The 16128-nt window shown below is 46.5% G+C and overlaps 1 protein-coding gene across 1 annotated transcript in view; it reads left to right on the top strand.

The window, feature by feature from the left end:
* The window catches only part of NABP2 (nucleic acid binding protein 2), an 88608-nt gene that overhangs the window by 41666 nt on the left and 30814 nt on the right, over positions 1–16128 (top strand). The window contains exon 2 of the mRNA XM_033939222.1: positions 6736–6845. Within this exon, the coding sequence (XP_033795113.1) occupies positions 6767–6845 (79 nt within the window). The 5' untranslated portion in view covers positions 6736–6766. The remainder of the gene's footprint in view (positions 1–6735; positions 6846–16128) is intronic.

Here is a 16128-nt window from a genome sequence, read left to right as displayed (position 1 = left end):
ATTGCTCCAAGTTAGAGAATGACACGGGGACAATTTTTTCCTTGGCCCCGCAGGAACTCAATTTCCCTGTCCTGTCCCCTGCCCCATTCCTGTAAGCTCTGCCTTAACACACAAGCCTTGAACACTTATGATTTTAAAGTGTTTGAGGCTTATGTATATGAGGACAGATGGGGCAGAGACGGACAGGGAAAAAAACTCGCTAGGATGGGAAAATAGTTCCCACGGGGATGGGGAAAAATTTGTCCCTGTGTCATTCTCTATTCCAAGTATCCTCCTGATCAAAGTAGTTCCATGCTGCTTCTCTTGGGTAGATATATACTAGAGAATGACACGGGGAAAAAATCTGTCCCCGTTACCGCCCCGTCACCGGCCCACCATCCTCTGCACCGCCCCGTCACCGCCGTTCCCTTCACCGCCCCGTCACCGCCATCCCTTTCACCGCCCCGTCACCGCCACTGCCACCCATTCACCGCCCCGTCACCGTCCCCGCTGCATCCATATAAGCCTTAGTACTGTAATATTTAGCTTATTCCTTTCTTATAAATCAAAGTTCTTGCTGCTGAACTAGAGAAAGAGATGTTCAGCTGGCAGGGCTTTGTTTATAAATTTTTATCAACACAACTAATATACTATTTTATCCTAAAGCAAAAAATAAATAAATAAATATAATTTTTTTTTTCTACCTTTGTTGTCTGGTTTCTGCTTTCCACATCTTCTCATTGAATTCCTTCCATCCACTGTGTGTCTTCTCTCTGCGTCTTCCATTTGCTGTTACTGTGCCTCTCCCTTAACCCCCCTCCCCCCAATTGGTCTAGCACCCATCTTCTTCCCTCCGCTCCCGCATAGTCTGGCATCTGTCTTCTTCCCACTCTGTCTTCCACATTTCCCTTGGGGGTCTGTTCCTCTCCACCCTCCTTCAATGTCTGTTCTATTCCTTTCCACCACCACCCTTCCCTCCCTCCTTTACCATCTGTTCCTTTCTACTACTCTTCAGCTCCTCTCGCGTGGCCTATCTACCTTCCTTCCTCTTATTTTCATGGCACGTTACAATGTAATTTGTGCAAGCCACTGGAGCCTGCAAGCTCGGTCCCTGTCCCATCCCCACAAACCATCTCGCTTCTGTGCTCCTATTTTCTCCATTTCTAATATCTCCCCTATGTATCTGTCATTGCCCCCCCTGTGTCCATATACCATCCCCATGGCATGTCCCCTTTATGTCTCTGTCCCTATGCCCCATGCACATAATTTCCCCTCTTTCTGTTACCTTCCTGTGTCCAGATTTCCCCTATCTTCCTCTTCCATACCAGTGTGTCTCTTCTTTTCAATCCCATCTAGCTTTTTTCCCTCTTTCTTCCCCCCCCCCCCTGCTTCTAGCATCTGGCTCACCTGCCAGTCCTTCCCTTTCTTTCCTGCTGTGGGTTTTTCTTTCCGACTTCATCCCCTTGGCCCAGAATCCTTTTCCCTTTCACTCCCTCCTTCCAATTTGAGCCGGGAACACTAGCAATCGCACGGTCCCCGCAGCCACTACCTGCCTGCCCAATCGATCCTAGTGTTTAGCCAGCTCTCTCCCTTCTCCTCACCTTAGTTTATAGGTTTTCTTTTTCGGCGACCTGCACGCTTTCCCAAAGAGCCGCGCATGCGCGGCTGCTCAGTGTTCAATCTTCTGCTCTGCTGCAACTTCCTGTTTCCGGTTGCGTCAGAGCAGAAGATCGAAACTGAGCAGCAGCGGGTGCGCGGCTCTCTGATAGCGTGCGGGTCGCCGAAAAAGAAAATCTACAAACTAAGGTAAGGAGAAGGGAGAGAGCTGGCTAAATACTAGAATCGATTGGGCAGGCGGGTGTGAGCTGCGGGGACCGCGCGATCCTTCATGCCTCACTGCGGGGACAAGACCATTCACCGCCCCGCGGGCGGTGAATGGCCTTGTCCCCGTCGCCGCAGCGACTGCTAGTTTTCTTCCCCGTTTTCGGCGGGTGACCCGCGGCTAAAATGCGGTGGCCGCGGGTAAACCGCCACCATGTCATTCTCTAATATATACCCACCAAATTTCTCTCTCCTTCAATACCCCCCACTCCCCACCCCATGCGTGCACACACACTCACCATTTGCTCTCTATCTGCCTTCCCACGATACAGACATATGCTCAGTTCACTCTGTCATTCTCAGGATCAGAAGCTGAAGGAAAGAAGTAGCTGCGAGTTAGGCTGCATCTTCCTGCTCTGCCTCTTTGAAGCTAAATGCAAAACTTGAGCCACGTGGTTCAGATTTTACATTCTGTACCAAGTGGCAGAAGAGGAGGCTGTGGCCACACACTGGGCCACTTCCTTCTGCTTCTATTCAATGCTGGCTGGGGACTTGCAGTGGGAGGGGATATAGGTGTAGGCCTTTGCACCTGAGGTAGTTTGGAGGAAGGCAGGAAGAGAGCTTACCATCAATGCCAGCTATCAACCAAAATGCAATTACCTTCAGGATGTAAAGCCTAGGTACTGGTCTGATTTTTTTTTTTTTTTTTGTAGTTGCCATGGTGACCTGTCACTTGGGGTTTGTCACACCCTGCCTTTAGAAAATTACCCCTTAAAACATTTTAGTAGGAGATAAATAGCAATTTTGAAATGTATTGAGTTTTAGGCACCTTTTTGAATTAATTTACCCAAGGCAGTTTAAAATAATCTGAGTATAGGTAATAATCATACCAAAAAGAAAAATATTCAAATAACAGTATAAATTGTGTCATAGTATGCTACTTACAACATTAACACAATACGCAATAAAACATCTTGATAGTATGAAGGGATTCATTAAATGTTCTAGAGAGGTTACACTCTGAGGCTGTAGAGGGGTAGACTGATCAGAAAATATTCCTCCAGGGAAAGGATAAGGGATAACTGGAATGGTCTTGATAGAAATGATATACGATAGACAGAAACATTAACAGAATGTGAAGAGAGCCTGCACTGAGCACAAAGGATCCCTTAGCTACATAGACAATTGAATGAGGTGGCCACTGGGACCATGGCCAACCAATATGTACCCAATACAGCATTAGCAGCTAGAGAATTGGGAGCAGGGCTGGAGGTCAGTTGGACCCTCTTATTAGTGGGGTGACTTGGCAACCAGTCATTTCAAATTGATGCAAAAGTTTACTTTTAGTATCGCATTAAAATTTGGGTCTAAATTAGAAAGCTGCATGGCAGCAGGGCAGAGCGTCCCAACCGAAACCCCAGGCGCAAGGGGCGTCCAAACCAGCTCCGTCTTTTTGACGTGATGAGCGGAAGGGGGCGGGCCCCCTCCGCACTGTCGACGGACCCCCTTCCCATCGGGGGCCGCTTGCAGGCCTTTCATCCGGCCTGGACCGGGATCACGTCGGACGCTTGGGTGCTCCGGATCATCTCCGAGGGTTACTCGCTAAATTTCTCAGCCACGCCGCCGGAACATCCGCCGGGAGCTTCTCTTTGCTGTCGAGCCCAGCTTCCTCTTCTCCTTTCGGAAGCCAGGTCCTTGTTGAGCCTTCGGGCGGTGGAGCCGGTGCCCCCGAACCAAAGGGGACGAGGGTTTTACTCCCGTTACTTTTTGGTCCCGAAGAAGAGGCTCAACAAGTTCCTTGTCCGGGAGAAGTTCCGTATGTTATCCCTTCCAGTCCTGTACCCTCTGTTAGAATCGGGGGACTGGATGTGCTCCCTGGACCTGAAGGAAGCGTATACTCATGTTCCGGTGCATCCCGCCTTCCGCAAGTTCCTCAGGTTCCAGGTGGGGGAGTTGCACCTCCAGTATCGGGTCCTCCCCTTTGGGTTGGCTTCGTCCCCTCGAGTCTTCACGAAGTGTATGGTGGTGGTCGCGGCAGCCCTGAGATCTCGGGGGCTGCAGGTCTTTCCCTACCTGGACGATTGGCTGATCAAGGCGTCCTCCAAGGAAGGGGTTATTTCAGTGACCCGACAGACTATCATCTTCCTTCAATGTCTGGGGTTCGAAGTGAACTTCCCCAAGTCTCAGTTGTGCCCGGCTCAATCCCTTCAGTTTACCAGGGCCGTGCTGGACACGGTTCGCCTCCATTCGTTCCTCCCCCTGCCACAGTTGGAGGCCCTGCTTCGATTAAGTCGCCAGGTTTCGCTGCTGCCCTCAGTTTCGGCGCAGCGCATGATGGTTCTGCTCGGCCACATGGCGTCGACGGTCCATGTCACTCCGTTCGCCCGTTTGCACCTGAGGCTTCCTCAGTGGACCTTGGCCTCCCAGTGGCGTCAGGATCGGGACCCAGTCTCCTCCCCTATAACAGTGACTCCTTCCTTGAGACGCTCGCTCCGTTGGTGGACCAACTCTTCCAATCTTTCCGGGGGTTTGCTCTTTCTCGTTCCTCCGCATCGCAAGGTCCTGACCACGGACTCCTCGGGGGGCTCATCTGGACGGTCTGCGGACTCAAGGTCTATGGTCCGCAGAGGACCGGCGTTGTCACATCAATGTTTTGGAGCTTCGTGCCATTTTTCTGGCTGCTCGAGCGTTCTGCCACCTGCTGCACGATCAGTTAGTCCTCGTGCAGACGGACAACCAGGTGGCAATGTATTATGTAAACAAGCAAGGGGGAACGGACTCTTGGTCCCTGTGCCGGGAAGCAGTGTGCCTTTGGGAATGGGCGGTCTCCCAGAACATCTTCCTACGTGCGGTTTACATTCAGGGAGAGAGGAACTGTCTGGCAGACAAACTCAGTCACCTCCTCCAGCCGCACGAGTGGTCGCTAAACTCCCGAGTTCTGCACGAGGTCTTCGACCGCTGGGGGACTCCTCAGGTGGATCTGTTTGCCTCCCCGGAGACTCACAAACTGCCCCTATATTGTTCTCGGATGTACTCCCCGGACCGTCTCGAGGCCGATGCCTTTCTTCTCGACTGGGGAGGGAGGTTCCTTTATGCGTTTCCTCCTTTCCCTCTGATCTTGAGGACGCTGGTTCATCTCAAATCGTCCAGAGCCACTATGATTCTCATTGCGCCTCGTTGGCCTCGTCAGCACTGGTTCTCCCTGCTCCTTCAACTCAGTGTCAGGGAGCCTCTGTTTCTGCCTGTCTTTCCCTCTCTGCTGTCTCAGAGTCGGGGTTCGCTGTTGCATCCCAATCTTCAGTCCTTACATCTGACGGCTTGGTTCCTTTCCCCTTGACTTCGGTTTCGGTTTCTCAGTCTGTCAGGGAGGTTTTGGAAGCCTCGCGCAAGGTCTCGACTCGGCTTTGTTATTCCCAAAAGTGGACCAGATTTTCATCCTGGTGTTCCTCGCACCATCTGGATCCGAGTTCGGCTCCAGTGTCTTCGGTTCTGGAATATTTGTTGCATTTGTCCAAGTCTGGGCTGAAGACGACTTCCATTCGAGTCCATCTTAGTGCTGTTGCTGCTTTCCATCGGCATCTTGAGGGTCGGTCTCTCTCTCTTCATCCTCTGGTGACTCGTTTCATGCGGGGTCTGGTGAATGTTCATCCCCCTCTGAAACCTCCTCCTGTAGTTTGGGATCTTAATGTGGTTTTGGCTCAGTTGATGAAGCCTCCCTTTGAGCCTATTGACAAATCTCATCTTAAGTTTCTTACTTGGAAGGTGATTTTTCTGATTGCACTCACCTCAGCTAGGCAGGTTAGTGAGTTGCAGGCTTTGGTTGCGGACCCACCTTTTACTGTGTTTCATCATGACAAGGTGGTTCTTCGCACCCATCCTAAATTTTTGCTGAAGGTTGTGTCTGATTTCCACCTCAATCAGTCCATTGTTCTTCCGGTGTTCTTTCCGAAGCCCCACTCGCATCCTGGCGAGGTGGCGCTTCACACGCTTGACTGTAAGAGGGTTTTGGCTTTTTATCTTCAACGCACTCAGTCTCATCGGAAGGTTCCTCAATTGTTTTTGTCCTTCGACCCTAATCGGTTGGGACGTCCGGTTTCCAAGCGCACCTTGTCCAACTGGTTGGCTGCTTGTATTTCTTTTTGCTACGCTCAGGCTGGTCTCGCGCTGCATGGTCGGGTCACGGGACATAAAGTCCGAGCTATGGCAGCTTCTGTCGCTTTCCTCCGGTCTACTCCGGTGGAGGACATCTGCAAGGCTGCCACTTGGTCTTCGGTTCATACTTTCACCTCCCACTACTGTCTGGATACGTTGTCCAGAAGCGACGGCCGGTTTGGCCAGTCGGTTTTGCGTAACCTGTTTTCCTAAATTGCCATCCTCCCACCTGCCCTTTTTTGGTTGGCTTGGAGGTCACCCACATGTGAGAATATCATGCCTGCTTGTCCTGGGATAAAGCACAGTTACTTACCGTAACAGGTGTTATCCAGGGACAGCAGGCATATATTCTCACAACCCGCCCTCCTCCCCAGGGATGGCTTCTTTGCTGGCTATGGAACTGAGGACCACGAGGTGGGGATGCGCCCTCTAGTGGGCAAGAAGGCATGCACATGCGTGGTGCAGCATAGCAAACTTGAAACTTCAATCAAGTTTGCTTGAAAAGCTGTCCGCACTGGGGCTCCGTAGATGACATCACCCACATGTGAGAATATATGCCTGCTGTCCCTGGATAACACCTGTTACGGTAAGTAACTGTGCTTTTCCTTCCTCTGTATCTGTCCCAATGTGCATGATGGTACTTAACAATTAGTAATGAATCCAAAGGCAGCAGGAGTAGCTGGCAGCATGCATCTGTTTGAATTGAATTTAAATGATGGGGTCTTGAAAATATTAGGTATGTGTACATGATTCACCTTTTTTATTTGTTCCCTTTTTCTTTAGTTAATCACTGGGCAGCTGTCACGTTCATACAATGACGACAGAGACATTTGTGAAAGACGTGAAGCCTGGCTTGAAGAACTTAAATGTAATTTTTATTGTGTTGGAGACAGGTAAGTTAAAGTACTTGGGGTGTGAAGGCTAAGCAAGGATTAAGAGGGGGTTTGAATGGGGTTCTGAACAGGGCCACAGCAAGAGAATAGAATCTGTGGCTCTTAGATTCTCAACAGAGAAACTAGTGGGGGAAGGGACTGTACTCATCAGCCTTAGAAACAGTCACTCGGTCTCCTGAGTGAGTTTTTCAAGCGATTTCAAGGCTCCTTTGTTTGTTATCCCAGACCTGGAGACATCACTTTTCTTTTAGAGATTTTAATTACCAAAGCACCCTCTACTGGATTGACAACTCAACCTGAGACAGGCTTTTTTGGAAGCCGAAACATGAACCGTGTCGGGTCCAAAAACAATGGCGATGGATTCTGTACTGATATGTGTATTAGGTTTTAATTTTTGATTGCATTTAAAACTTCACTGTTTCTAAGGCTGATGTGAACAGTCCCTTCTTCCCCCAGTAGTTTCTCTGTTGTGGTTTACCTGACATGGGGTTTATTTTCCTTGTTTCTGTGGACTGCTATTGGATTCTCTGCATTTTTCATTAATTATGCTGTTCTTTTTTTTTTGCATGACCTTATATATATATATATATATATATAATTTTATTTTATTATTATTATTATAATTAGTAAGAAACTCTACTGAGTATGGGAGGAGATGGGTGGAGGTGAGCTGGTATCTGATGAACTGGGTTGAAAGTGAAAAAGGAAAATTAAAGACTGGAAGAGTGAGAGGCAAATAACTGGGAGAGTGAAAGCTAGATGGTAAAATGAGTGGATGAGAGAAAGGGACAGAAAAGTTGGAGGTTGGGGGTGAGAGAGCCAGAAGGGTCAGGGAGATGGAGCAAAAGGACAAGGAAAATGGAGAAGAGAAGTGAAAGGAAGGTAATGAAGGCCAGAAAATGGAGGAAAGTGATAAAAGAATCTCAAGAGACAGAGGGAGAAGAGAGAAAGATTAATGGAAGCAGGCGAAAACAACATCACAGAGGAGACTGACAGACATTTTATCTTCAGTTGGTATTACATTTCAGTTCAATGTGTATTTTATTTTCTATTTATTCAGTTTTTTCAAAATAATTACACAAGTATAAGCTTGATTACAGAAAAGCCCTGTAGCATATATTAAAAAAAGGAAAGAAAAATTTCTCTCTGTAAGGCAATCAAATAGGGCTACTTGGATTTCAACAAGAGATAGCCAGTAAAATCCCTGACGCTGTACTGTTATGAAGCTCAGTGAGTTCTTGTTTTATTTTGTATGGCTTGTAAAATAATAATAATAACTTTATTTTTGTATAACGCCATACCCCAAAGAGTTCTAGGCGGTTCACATTAGTTAGACAGAGATTACAAGTGGTTACATATCAAATTGAACATAGATTAGCAAACAGCAAAGCGAGAGTAGTTACAAATGGTTACATATCGAATTGAATCATAGAGTTGCGAACAGCAAGGAGAGGAGTAGGGGGGAGAGGAGGGAGATGGGGGAGGGGAGTAGATCAGAGCGGGTGGAGGATTGAAAGGGGGCATTAAGGGTTTTGGTCTCGGAATAGGTGAGTTTTGAGTGACATTCTAAAGTCGAGGTAGTTGTAGGCCTTGAGGACCATTTGGGCTAGCCAAGGGTTTAGTTTGGCGGCTTGGAAGGCGTAGGTTTTGTCGAGGAATTTTTTTGAGTGGCATAGTTTTAGGGAGGGGAAGGAGAAGAGTTGAATTTTACGGGAGTTCTTATAGTTGTGGTTAAGGGTGAAGTGAGGGGTGATGTAACTTGGGGGATAAACCAAATATTGTTTTGTAGCAAAAACAGGCGAATTTGAATGTGATTCTGGATTCTAGTGGGAACCAGTGGAGTTTGTGGTAGAAAGGGGTGATATGGTCCCATGTACATTGTATTCCTGTACTGTTAGGCTGGATATTTATTCCTTGTATTGGTTTGAACTTATGATTTGTATGGTTGGTATATTTCTAATAAAAACTGATAATTAAAAGAAAAGTGAAAAGAACTGAGAGAACTTAAAAAGAGGGAAACGCGGCCAATCCCAGTTTTCATCCAGATCCCTAAATCAAACATTTCACTGAAATGTAACAGGCAGCTCCAGCATCTTGGCATCCAATAAAAATTTCAGATATTCAGAGTCAAAGAAGATCTATCAGAAGGGAAAAAGCACAATACATTAACAAGGAAAAACATGCTTACCGAAACTACTTTTTCAGTGAAAACTGAAAGTGCAGCTGAAATTTATCACCTGGTTTTGGCTTAAGCTGAAACCAAAAACTAAAGATTGGTTGTGTGAATATGAACCAGTGAAGTCTACTGGTGACTGTCAGACCTTGCAATTGGCAGCACTCTGCTAAAACCCACAGGAGAATATTGCCCTCCATGCCCAGAAACTGCAACAATTGCAGACACTGGGCAAGTCACTTTAACAAGGACTTCTCAAGTCTGACATGTTTAGGTTTCCAAGTCAATGCAGACATAGGTAAATATCTTCTGAGACAGGAACTTTGTGAGAACATGTTTTAAAAAAAAACATGATTACCAGCTTTTTCTTACCCAAATTGTGTAGAGGTATTTCCCATTTTGCATTTAGTTATAAAAGTGATTAAGGACAAGCATGATTCTTATACTATACCAGCCTGATGGCACAATCCAGAATAAAAATTTAAAAAGCGCATTGATGATGGTGAATATGAGCTGTACTCTCAAAATGGCTGCTATGTCCTCTTGCAACAGTCTCCTGAAATTATCATGACCTCTACTGGAAGCTATTTTGAGAGCAGAACACTATTGGCAGGATCATACATTTCCAAATATGATCACAGTCTTGATGAAAAACAAATGCTGCTGCTGTGCAGGCTCTGTTCGGGCTGACTCTGCCCGCCCCAGCATCGGAGTTTTCAGCCCTTAAGGGCCGCCGAAAGTTCTCCCCCCCAGCGACTTCCAAGGCAGAGGAAGGAGGAAGTTTCCGCCATCTTGTCCCTCCTTCCTCCGCCCGACGCCGATCAAGCAGGAGGGCTCTGCTTTTTCTCTTCAGAGCCCCTGCTTCCACCAGCCACCGGGGATCGCCGAAAGCCTGTGCAGGTTCTGTTCGGGCTGCCCACCCAGCATCGGAGTTCTCTTCAGCCCTTAAGGGCCGCCGAAAGTTCTCCCCCCCAATGACTTCCATAGCAAAGGAAGGAGGAAGCTCTCATCCATCCTGCTTCCTCCTTCCTCCGCCTCACATCCCTTACGCAAACAGGATAACTCTATTCTACCCACAAATCCTGATGCTATACTTGACCTTCTTTAAAGCTTTCTTGATGCTATTCTGATGCTATACTTGACCTTGTTCATAGTTTTCTTTAGGACACTATCCAGGCGCTACTGCCTGACCTTGACCCTGTTCTAAGTTTTTCCTATAGGACACTTTTCAATTGCTAAGTGCTCGACCTGTTCAAAACTCTGTATAGGACACTTTCTAGTTGCTAAGTGCTTGTCCTGTTCAAAGTTTTTTTTTTTTTAAAGGACACTAGTTGCTAAGTGCCTGACCTTGTTCAATGCTTCTTATTTGACACTATCCAGTTGCTAAGTGCCTGACCTTGTTAACAGCTTCATATAGGACACCATCCAGTTGCTAAGTGCTTTCATTGTTGCTTGTTGCTAAGTGCTTTCATTGTTAAGGGACGAGCGCAATATTTAAGCCCTCTCCTTTACCTTTATACTAGTTCCATCCTGGTATGCTAAGTCTGTCTGGTCCTCTCACTACCTAGTTGTCTAGATCCTCTTCTTGTTTAGATACCAAGTTGCCTAGCTCTTCCCTCGATCTAACTTCCCCCCCAAAAAAAAAATAAAAAAAATAAAAATATATATATAGCCCACAAGGGTGGCTTCATGGTGAGAGGTTGGTGAGCCTTTGGTGAGCTTTAGGGTTGTGAATAACCCTTGTGGTTCTTTCTCTTCCTACTCTGCTTTTCCCTCAACACCATCCTCTGCGTAATACCTCCTTCTCCCGATCTTCTCAATTCCGCAAATACCAATAATATCTGTCCTGGCCTCAAAATCCCCACGCTGACTCGCACCAGAACACATCCTCTCAAAAAAAACCCCCCCGAAGAATCAACCATGCTTCTTTAAAGTTTGTTTCCCCTGCCAATCTCCCCAACCTTGCCTCTGACTCACTCACCCCAGTCCCAACACTTTACTGCAACGCAAGATCTGCTTGCAACAAGATTCAAATTCTGAAAGACCTACTCGAGGATTCTGACCCTGGTTTCCTATGCATCACGGAATCATGGATTAAAAAAGATGACCTATTTACACAAATGAACTCTGCTCCCATGGCTACCAAGGTCTCTTCTCACCCAGATCTAACCGTAAAGGAGGTGGCCTGGCAATTCTCTACAAATCCTTTTTCGATGTTCAGCTCCTCGAAAGGGGTAGCCACACCTCACTAGAATACATGCTTGCTTCTGTCAACGATGAACTTCACCCTCACCCACTGGGCATCCTGCTCCTATACCGCCCACCTACCCCTTGGAACAATTCCTCCGAACTCGTCCTTGAGACTATAACAAACGCCTTCCTCAAGTTCCAAAGGTTACTGATCATTGGAGACATCAATCTCCACTTAGACGACATCACCATCAAGGATATGATTGAACTTATCAGCTTCCTCACCTCCCTTGGCCTCCCCCTCTCTGCACCATCCCCAATCCACGAAAAGGGGCACACACTAGACCTCATTAGCTTCCTCGATCTTACCGCTCACAAGACGACAGTTGATGACACTCGCTGGGATCATGTCCCCTGTTCTGACCACTTCCTAGGGGCTTTCTGTCTTCCCATCTTTATGTCACACCTTGGGGCTCCACCCCGCACTTCCAACCCCATTACCTTCCGCAAAAAAATCACAAGCTATCTGTTCTGGTCTAAATTTCTCAAATCTATTCTCCTCTGCCCTGAAGCCTGCAGATTCAGGTACTAACTGGCATAACTGGGTCGCTCTCTCCAAATCCACCTATCTTTCCCTCGCCCCTCTTTCCACTAAATCCATCTCCTACCCACGCAAGGCCCTTGGTACCTCCCATATCACAGAGAACTAAAACAGAAATGTCGAGCTCTGGAGCGCATATGGAAAAAATCAAAATGTCCCATAGACAGACAGTCCTGGAGAGTCAATATCAAGCTGTACAATACAGCGCTAAAAACGCAAGAAAGAACTTCTATGGTGACAAAATCTCCAGGTCCAACAATCAGAGCAGTGCACTATTCAACATCTGGCGCTCCCTAACTTCCAAAAGAGACCCCACCGAGCTCCCCTCATCTCCCTCAGCCGATGTTCTAGCAAAATTCTTCAACGATAAGGTTTCTACCTTGAGATGCTCCTTCCCTCCTTCAGTCTCCTACAACTCCCTGGTGCCCACCGACTCCACCGATTCCACTCCCACCCTAATGGTCTCCAACCCTATCCTAGCTGACAGATCTTGGACCACTTTTGAGCGCGTATCTGAATCCTTGGTCCTCAATTTCTGCCTCAAACTGAAATCCTGTAACTGCTCCTTGGACCTATTCCCCTCCTACCTATAAGAGAACATTCCCGCACAGGCTATCTCTTCTATCACCAATCTCATAAACTCCGCCCTTCAGTCGGGCCATTTCTCCCCAGAAATGGGTCATATTGCCTTGACCCCACTACTGAAAAATTCTGACCTTGACCCTTCCATACCATCCAGCTATCGCCCAATTGCAAATATCCCTCTCCTAACCAAGATGCTAGAGTCCATCATTTCTACCCAACTCTCATCATACTTAGAGAGATTCTCTATTCTTCTACCCTATCAATATGGCTTTCGTCCTAACTTCAACACCGAATCCCTACTATCTTCCCTGATTTCAAGGGTCCAACAACTTCACTCTCGAAACAAGTTCGCCGTCCTCCTACAATTTGACCTCTCCGCTGCTTTCGACGTTGTCCACCATGATATTCTTGTTTACCAACTCTCTGAGATAGGCATCAACTCCGCAGTCCTAGATAGGTTCTCTAAATTCCTCTGCTCTCGTTCTTACATTGTTAACATGAATGGCACCTCATCCTCCCCCTGGAAACCGAATTGTGGAGTCCCGCAAGGCTCTCCACTATTTCCTATTCTTTTAAACATCTATATGTCCTCCCTAAAACTCCTCCATCTATCCCCCCCTTGAAACAATTTACACTTATGCCGACGACATCCTCGTCCTCCTCGAGACCGATTCGAACCTCACCAACCTGTCCAAGAACATATCCTCTTGTATAATGAATCTACAATCCTGGGCCCACACTGTGCAAATGAAATTCAATGAGTCCAAAACAAGACTTCTTTGGCTCGGCCCTAAACTAGACCACCTACCCACCTCCATCCCACTATCCTCTGGCTCCTCTCTGCAACTTGAGTTCTCGAGCAATGTCTTGGGCGTCATCATTGATTCTGCATTGTCCTTCAATGACCACCTCCAATCCTTGGTAAAAAAAAATGCTTTTTCAGCCTTCACATGCTGAGGAAAGTTAGATCCTGCTTCCATCAAAAACATTTTACCCTCCTTGTCCAATCCATCATCCTCTCCAGATTGGACTATTGCAACTCTATCTACTTAAGCCTGACTAAGAAAAACCTCCAAAGGCTCCAGCGGATTCAGAATGCAGCGGTCAAGCTCATCTTCGCTAAAAGTAAATTTGACCATGTCTCCCCGCCCCTGGCCAAGCTTCACTGGCTTCCGATAATCGCCAGGGTCCACTATAAATGCACCTGTTTAGCTTTCAAAATCCTACATGGTATCCTCCCTCCCTTTATCCCGCTTTCTTGGAATTCCTCATACCCTAATACCACCAGATCCTTCCACAAATTAAAACTATCCTTCCCTTTGCTAAAAAGCATTTCCCACACAGGAAAGCTAGGGACCTCCCTCCACTTCAAAATCACTGAGCTCTGGAACAACCTTACCTCCCCTCTTCGGAACTTGAGCTCTCTCCAAGTTTTCCGCAAACATCTGAAAACCTGGCTTTTCTCAAAAAATGTAAGCCTCTTTCCAACTTAGGAATCAAGAAAACTCTTATATCTGGCATCCCAAGTCCTCTATTATTCTTCACACTTCTACCTCTAACCCTCTGTTGTAGTTCTTTCCTAGTCCATCTACTGTAAACCGCGCCGAGCTCTACGAACGTGGAGATGATGCGGTATACAAACCTAAGGATTAGATTAGATTAGAACAATTCAAAACAGGAATTTTATTATGATTTTTTGTGATCAGGCTGAGCGGTCATTACCCGTCACTTCTCCATCCCCAGGCACTTCTGTTCTTCCTTCCTCTGTCATCAGGTACTGTTAAAACAAAATCAACAAAATGCACTTCATTCACACACTTCTAAAACCCGACCAGGCTCCTCCAAGCACCTCCTGGTCACCATTGGGTCCTCTCTGACACTTATTCTTCTCCGGTTCTTCTCTAACCCTTTATTGGCCCTCTGGGTCTTCAGGCAGCTTCCAGTACTATTTACTGGTCTCTCCGCCAGTTGCAACCGGCCCTAGTGGTCCTTCTGCCGGTCTCTCACCAGTCACTTTTGGCCAATACTTTCAGGCTGCTTCCTCTTGAGTCTTCTGGCAGCTTCTGGTACCATTACCGGTCCCTCCGCTGGTCATTCGCCAGTCCCCATCAGCTTTGGACTTCAAACTCTTCCAGCTCTTGCTGCTTGTGGGGCCACTGCTGGTTCTCTGATCCTCAGCCTTTTGGGTTCCCATGGGTCCTGGTCGTCAAGTTTGAACCCCCCCTGGACTCCAAGCTCTACTGGGCCCTCTGGCTACTCCTTCTTCCAGACCCATTCCCAGTTGCTCAGTCATCTTTTCCTGGACTCATACCCTGTGGACTTTCCCTGAAGACTCCTTCCAGCCCCTTAGACTTTTCCACTCCCTGACAACATTTCCGGTCCCTCAGCTGCTCTTCATGAGGACTCTCCCTGGGTCCTGGACCCTCTTCATCATGCCCTCCAAGATAGGCAGTCTTATCAGGCTTACCAAGAAGGCCAAAGCCAGTATTTCTCCCTTGAGAGTCACCTGGCTCCCAAAGGAGCTCCTGTTTTCCTCAGCTCTCTGTGCTGGATCTCTCCTTTTGAGCACCCTATCACAGGGTAAATGGATGGCTCCCAGGGGCCTTTACAGGTTCTTATACAGATTAGCTCCTTCTATCTGCTGCTAAAGCTTTCCCCTGCTGGCCTGTGACAGGAGCTTCACCCTCTCACACATATCAAGCATCTAAATCACTGGAAGAAACTTAGACAATTATTTGAAATCATTTTCTCGTTGACTCTGAAATCCTTTAAGGAGTAAGTATGGACATTTTTAGTGTAATTCCCTATAAATTGCTAGGCTTCTTCCTTGTATTCTGCATAGAACCATCTGGTGGAATAACAGAAAAAATTGTTTTCAATCAGACCTCAGACTTCATAGATAAAACACATGTTCTCCATCCAAACCAAACTGGATTCAGAGCTCACCATTCAACTGAACATTCTCTCATTGCCCTTACTACAACAATCATATACCATCTAGATCACCATAAACCTGTCATTCTAATATCTCTAGATCTCTCTGCAGCATTTGATACAATAGACCACTCACTCCTTCTTAACAGATTAGCTACCATAGGCATTAGTGATCAAGTACTTAACTGGTTCAATTCATATTTTTCTGGACACATTTCTAAGGTTAGCTTTAATAATTCTACATCGGATGCTGTCCCCTATAATTATGGAATCTCAAAGGGATCATACTCTCACCACTTCTTTTCAACATTTTCCTTGCTCCATTAATAACACTGGCCCAATCAATTGAATTCACTCTGTATGCCTTTGCGGATGCTATCCAACTTCTACATCCTCTTAACACCGAGGATCCAAATGAAATTCATGATATAAAAGGGAAATTAGACCAAATCAACCAATGGCTTAGGCTAAATATGTTAGCTCTAAATGTTAAGTCCCAGATTATCTTTTTCCCCTGGTAAAAAAGACCAGAATCTACAAGAGCCAATTAAAATCAACAATATTCCCCTACAACAGGTTACAAGTACAAAAATTCTCGGGGTCATAACAGATCATAAATTAACATACCAAGACCACATAACACAAACAATGAAAAACTGTTTTTACAAATTGTGCATGATCAGGTCATTAGCAAAAGTATTAGAACCATCAGCACTCAATATACTTATCTACTCTCTGGTCATTTTGAAACTCGATTATTGTAATTCTTTACTAAAAAGCATCACCCAAAAACAAATAAG

The sequence above is a fragment of the Geotrypetes seraphini genome, chromosome 3 (assembly GCF_902459505.1).
Source record: "Geotrypetes seraphini chromosome 3, aGeoSer1.1, whole genome shotgun sequence".
NCBI lineage: Eukaryota > Metazoa > Chordata > Amphibia > Gymnophiona > Dermophiidae > Geotrypetes > Geotrypetes seraphini.
Note: the sequence above shows the minus strand (reverse complement) of the source record. Positions and strands in the feature narration are given on the sequence as shown.